General features: G+C 57.6%; 1 protein-coding gene across 1 annotated transcript in view; it reads right to left on the bottom strand.

Moving 5' to 3' along the window:
- Window positions 1–297: 297 nt before the first annotated feature.
- The window catches only part of CACNA1S (calcium voltage-gated channel subunit alpha1 S), a 43,483-nt gene continuing 37,780 nt past the window's right edge, over window positions 298–6,000 (bottom strand). Inside the window, exons 36-44 of the mRNA XM_062509597.1 lie at window positions 5,784–5,886; window positions 4,718–4,819; window positions 4,475–4,599; window positions 3,338–3,466; window positions 2,498–2,697; window positions 1,975–2,039; window positions 1,460–1,554; window positions 775–891; window positions 298–558 (exon numbers count right to left, since the gene is read on the bottom strand). Coding sequence (XP_062365581.1) covers window positions 298–558; window positions 775–891; window positions 1,460–1,554; window positions 1,975–2,039; window positions 2,498–2,697; window positions 3,338–3,466; window positions 4,475–4,599; window positions 4,718–4,819; window positions 5,784–5,886 — 1,197 coding nt within the window. The remainder of the gene's footprint in view (window positions 559–774; window positions 892–1,459; window positions 1,555–1,974; window positions 2,040–2,497; window positions 2,698–3,337; window positions 3,467–4,474; window positions 4,600–4,717; window positions 4,820–5,783; window positions 5,887–6,000) is intronic.

Raw genomic sequence — 6,000 nt, 5'->3', positions numbered from 1 at the left:
CTCTGGTTACACGTGCATTTGCAACCCCCGCCACTGGCTGTGCAGGCAGGGTGGCAGAGGAAGGAGGGGAGGAGCACCCAGCATCACACAGCAGGAACACTTTAATGACCTGTCCAGCTCTGGCAAGACCCCACTGGAACAGCATTGTCTTGTTCTGCACCAGCATCCCAGAGGCCTGTCCCAAAAGTAACACCACAGCTGGCCAGAGTATTTCAGGACCACAGGCAGAAGCAGGAACAGTGTGGCTCTGCTCCAGCACCCCCTGTGACAGGACCCTGGGCAATTGCAGTGGGCAGCTCACAGGCGAGTGGCAGTGATTGTCTTTTGGGAAGGAGCTGCACCGAGTCCTGAGGATCTGCCCGGAGGCACAGCTGAGGTGTCCAGTGGGGCAGAGCCAGTTTTTGTGCCCTGCAGTGTTTCTCTTCTCTTCAGCAGCTCCACAGCTGCTTTCTCCATTTCATCCATCTCCAACTGGCTGCTGGCCGCCATCTCATCCCTGGCCACTGCTAGGAACGATGAGTCATGGGCCAAAGCCCCGAGGCCTCCGGAGATGAGAGCCTGTGCAGAAGATGAGAGCACAGCCTGGGTGCTCAGCCTGGGGAGCTGCCCTGGCTGCAGGCACCCACCCATTCCCTTCTCCTCCCTTCTGCCCTCTGTGCTGGCACACACCTTCTGCTCGCCCTTGTAGCAAAGTTCTGCCCCCCAGTCTCCCATCATGGCATAAGCATGGTATCCCTGGAATTTCCTGCCATCCCTCCTGTGCCCTTGCCTTACCTCCTGAATGAGGAAGGTGATGGCTGGGGTGGAGGATGTTCCTGGCTCACTGGTTTCTCTGTGCTGGAACCTTGTGCTGGGTGCTGTTCCTGTCACAGTGCCATCCTCTGTGGGCAGCTGGGTGAGATTAGCACAGAGCTGCAACATGTGCTGGGACACTGCCCAGGGAAGACCTCTCCCATGTTAGTGTGGGGGCTGCAGGTTCTGTCCTCTGTCCAGTGCCTGGACAGGCAGTGCCTCCTGCTGGAGCTCCTGGGTCCAGGGCACTCCCAAAATGGGACCAGCAGGGCCATGTGAACGGAGAGCTGGGAACCAGCCCTGGCCCCCTGCCCTGGCACGTGCTGGCCATGAGGCACTGTGGCCAGTAAAGGGCAGCAAAGGGAGCATGGGGGCAAATCTGATGCACCCCTTCTTCCTGCCCTGGCTCTGGAGGCAGATGGGCAGCCAGAGGAATGCATTTCCAGCTGTTCCAGCTTCAAGGAGCTCCCCATGACTGCTACAGCAGCAGGGTGAGAGCCCAGCTCCATCTCCAGGCTGATCCAAGAGAAAAGCTCCAGCAAGGTTGGATTCACACAATGAGCCCTGGAGAGTGGCTCCTTCCCAGCACAGCTGTGACAGGATGGGAGGGAGGCTCACCCGTGTCCCCCACATTACATGTCCCCTCTGGACATGCACTGCCCTTTACCTGCTGGGAGAGGGGTGGCCCTGGTGATGAGGGACCCCCAGAGGAAGCCCCTCGCCTCCTGCTCAGCCTCTCCATGGGTATGGGTTGGTTGTGCTCTGTGGGAGGGGAAGGTAGGGACATCAGATGGGTACAAGAGCAAGGACACCGCTGCCAAACAGAGATGGGAACCGGCTCACTAGACTGAGGGAAACAAAGGATTTAGGAGTTCAGCAGCACCCAAAGTCCCTGTTTAAGGAAAAGAACATGGTCTTGTGGCCCTGCTGCCCTGGGATGGCTGATGCCCCTCCAACCTGAGGCACTGTCTCTATGTGTCATCACCTCAAAGGGTAGGAGTAGGGAGAAGGGTCTCCTGGAGCTCTCCAGAGAGATCCTGCTGAGCCCAGTGCTCTCAGCAAACCTCCAGCTTATTGGGGCCTGCATCTCCTCCTTCCACCTACCAACGTCAGACCCTTCCCCCTGCCCTGGCCCCTGGGCTGGTCCCAGTCCCCCAGAAGAACAACAAAGCCCAGACTCACCCCACGCTGGACACCTGCGTGCTGCTGGCACCGTCCTCCTCAGCACCTCATCCTCATACTGCACCCTGGCAAGGGCAGGCAGGGGGGTCAGTCTGAGTGGGGACCACAGACGGAGCCCAGCTCCACCTGGGGGTGCAGCCCTCCCCACCTTCTCCAGCGCTGGGGGACAGACCTGGGGAACATCTGGAATGGATGCACAAGGTGGGGACCCCAAGAAGCAGGACTAAGTACATCCTCTTACCCTGGTAATTTTTGTCCCTTCTGCCTGTGCCCAGGCACGTGCTGGTGGCCCCAGCCTGGGCCTTGGCCCTCAGAGATTGGCAGATGAGGGGGAGGGAAGATTCCTGCCATCACTGGAGCCCTGCTGTCCACCTCCATCCTCATAGCACTGAGATGAAGGAGTGATGGGATGGGAGCCCTGGGTAGGCCAGGGTGCAGCCAGCTGCCAGGACAGCCCCAGGGCAGGCAGTGGCATGGCCAGCACTGCCCTCCTTGCCTGCACACGGAGGCTGACAGCCCTTACCCCTCCAGCCAGCTGCTGCTGTTGGCATTGTTGATGTTGGTGTTGCCTTCCTGGGGGAAGTCATCAAGGAACACAGGAGAGTCGAGGTCCTCACTGCCCACCTCAGTGAACTGCAGGGGCCTCTGGCTGGCCACCTGGGGCTGCAGGGGGCTGCTGGGCTCCATGAAGCTGTCCACCTGGCCAAACAAGCCACCTGTTCTCTGCAACCAACAGGGAGGGCATCAGGGGAAGCCTGGAGCTCCAGGCTGCTCTGGGGCCATTCCCATGTGGAAACAGTGACTGCCCTGCTCAGGCCTTGCAGACCACACAGTCCCAAAAGCCTCCCTGCCCAGGTGGGGAAACTGAGGCACTGAGGGTTGATGGCCATGCAGCAGCACTGGGATAAGCCAGCCCATGACAAATCCTGTCACCTCTGTGGAACAGCCTGAGGTGGTAGCACCTCTGGACACAGAAGGAGGTGCAACTCTGCAACCACACAGATGCCCAGAGTGTCTTGGAGACTCCCAGGGAGTGGGAAGTGAATCAATTCCTGTGACACTAGAGCTCTCCTGCCTTAGCTTGGCAGAAGGTGTGTGTGGGAACCTCCAAACCAGCAGGTCAACATCCAGCACAGCCCTGCCAGGCAAATGGACTGGGTCCTTTCACAAAGGGGAAACTGAGGCAGAGAGCAGCTTGCCCAAGATGACACAACTAGGATTTCCTGATGCTCATAGAAAGGAGTGTGATCATCCTTGTGGCCCACACCCTGCAGACTGTCCCCAGTGCAAGCAGCCAAACTGACCCACCACCAGCACTCTGAAATCAGGGCTGGGTGGGACCACCAAACTGTATTGAACTCACCCTGTATATCCCTTCCTCCATGGCAGCCTCCACCATGGCTCTTTCCAGCTCCTCCTCTGCAGTTAAGTCCCCAGAAATGGCCCGATGGATTTCAGGAGCAGCTTCTTCTTCAATGCTCCTCAGCCCAGCCTGGAGGGGACAGGAAGGCAGGGCTGATGTGATCGTGCCCCACCGCCCCTCACCTTGGTCTTTGGAGAGGGAAACGTGATGAGGCACCTTCACCCTGGCACGTGTCCTGCCAAGGACAGGCCATGGGTCACAGCCTGCAGCTGGCTGGCTCTGGGCTTGGTGACACTGCTCCTGAGCTCCACAGCTGTCCCACAGTTTCTGGGCTCATGCTGTTCCCCAAAAGGGAGTGCAGAGGCAGCCCGATGGAGGGTCGGGCTGGTGACAGCCAAGGGCAGGCAGGGTCTCTGTCCCTGATCTGGGACCTGGCTCTTTTCCTTGCTTTGCACCTTTGGAGCCTGGTCTTTTATCTCTACTGCTGATTTCCTCCCCACAAAGTCAGGGGAGGCTAGGGACGTTCCAGCCTTCTGGCCAGGCACAGAAATCCTCTGCCAGCACCCCTTGGGCCTGCTGTGCAGGCTTCTCTGACTGCAGTGGCCTCACTCAACGTCAGCCATGGTGGCTCCCCCTCCACCTGATGCTCTGTAAGGCTGAGAGAACACAAAGGACACCAGGCACATGGAGCAATCCAGACACTGCTTAAGGGGAGAAGAAGGAGAAGGCCCTGGGATTGGAGCAGAGCAGGTGGGAAAGGGCTTGGATGATCTGCATTTGGCACAGACAGCATCTGTGGTGGGAGTTTCCAGATCTTAAAAGTAGTTGGTGATGCACCAGATCTTGCCAAGCCCTCTCTACAACTGCAGTCAATGGAACAGAGAGTCAAAACCCTCCTTTGCTTTCTGAGTCACCTGCAGCCTGGACACCAAGGTTACCCTCAGTGCTGGGGACTCATGGCCAGTTCAGTGCTGGTTCACTTGGGGCATCTCACTTCCCAATAAGGCACAGGGGTCCCTGCAGCTCTCTGAGTCACTCTGGACTTCCCCAGGCTGGGGGAAGCCTTTTCCCTCACCTGCAGAACTCCCTGCCTGCCTCCAGGAGGAATCTGCCCCCCAGCACCACCTGCACACCAACCTGGATCTCCACAGGGTTTTTCTTGGGCCGGTACCCATAATATTCCTCCTGGCGCTTCATGAACTTCCTGAAATGTTCTTGGATTAGGAAAGTAGCATAGAATTTTCCCACTGTCACCTCATCATCTGGAGGGAGGAAACCAAAATGATGATTCTGCCTGTCACAAGATCTCAAGTGGCTGGAGCAGCGAGACCCTGACCAGGAGCTGCTCTGTCCCTCTGGGAAGTGCCACTGGTCACATACCTCCAATAGGTGGGATGACTTGGTCCAAAAGCTTCATACTTGTTCGCTTCCAGATTTTTTTGATAATAGCTCTGAGCTCCTCATTGGCCTGTTCAAAATTACCTGTGAGGAAAGCAAGCAGGACAGAGCAGTTCATTCCCAGGGATGTGAACACCTGGCCAATCTCCTGGAGGGTGTGACAGCTCCTCTCTGTCTCCCCACCCAAGAAAAATAAACTTAGCAAGAGCAAGGCTTTGATTTTAGCCAGAAGACTTTACAGATTTTGACCTCCTCTTTGGTGCCCCCACAGGGTTCACCATTCCTGAAATCCCAGTCTATCTCCAAGACCTCCTGTGCTTCTCCCATGCTGCTATGTTCCCACCCCAGCCAGAGGGAAGCACTGTGCCACACTGCAGGAAGACACTGATCCCAGGAGCCCACCCCTGCCCAGCCTTGGCTCCTGCCACAGCTGGCTGCCCAGCCCAGCCCAGAGCTGCTCTCAGCACAAGCACAGCCCCAGGCACAGAAACAAGCTGGTGGGACACCTTCACACAGCAAAGCTCAGCAAACTATGCTGCTGGCAAGGAAGGGGTGAAAGCAGCTCCTCCCCAGCACAGCTAAATTCAAAGGATGGGAGCTGGACCAGCCCCACTCCTAAGCTGCTCAGGGTGGCACTGGTGGCACTGGTTCACTCCTCAGGGCTGCAACATGTGGGCCAAAGCTAATAACATCCTCCAGGCTCGGGCTAAGCAGTGCCATGCAGGCACCCAGGGGCTCTGACCCAAAGAGATGGGTAATAAGAACAGAGCTGAGGACTTGTCCACAGGGTCTGGTCCCACAGACAAGTTCCCTGAGATCCCTGGCCAGTGGGGAAATGGTGTGGAACTGTCCTGGTTTCTCTGCACCTCTTCTTTCCCCCTTCACTCCTGGAACCAGTCTTAAAGCTGAAAATCTCAATATTCAGCACCAACAGAACAGACAATTGGGGATACAAGCACCATAAAGTCACCCCAAGACAGTAACCCACAGCAGCAGCACAGGGAAGGTCTCCTGTCAGGCTGTTGGGGCAGACAAGATCGCTGCTCACCTTCTGTCTTGATCTTGAGGGCTGTCCTGACGAGAGCAAAGAGGGTGGCGTTGAAGGTGACGGTGCCATCACTGTTCAGGGGCATGTTCATGCACACCAGGCGCTGCACAGCAAACCAACTCCTGTGACCCCAGGGGACAGAGCAGCCTGCCAGCCCCCAGACTCAGTGCCTGTCCTGGCCAGAGGCTCTGCTCAGGGCACGGAGCCCTCCCAGCCC

The sequence above is a fragment of the Cinclus cinclus genome, chromosome 27, assembly GCF_963662255.1.
Source record: "Cinclus cinclus chromosome 27, bCinCin1.1, whole genome shotgun sequence".
Lineage (NCBI taxonomy): Eukaryota > Metazoa > Chordata > Aves > Passeriformes > Cinclidae > Cinclus > Cinclus cinclus.
This window is presented reverse-complemented; position numbering and strand designations above follow the sequence as displayed.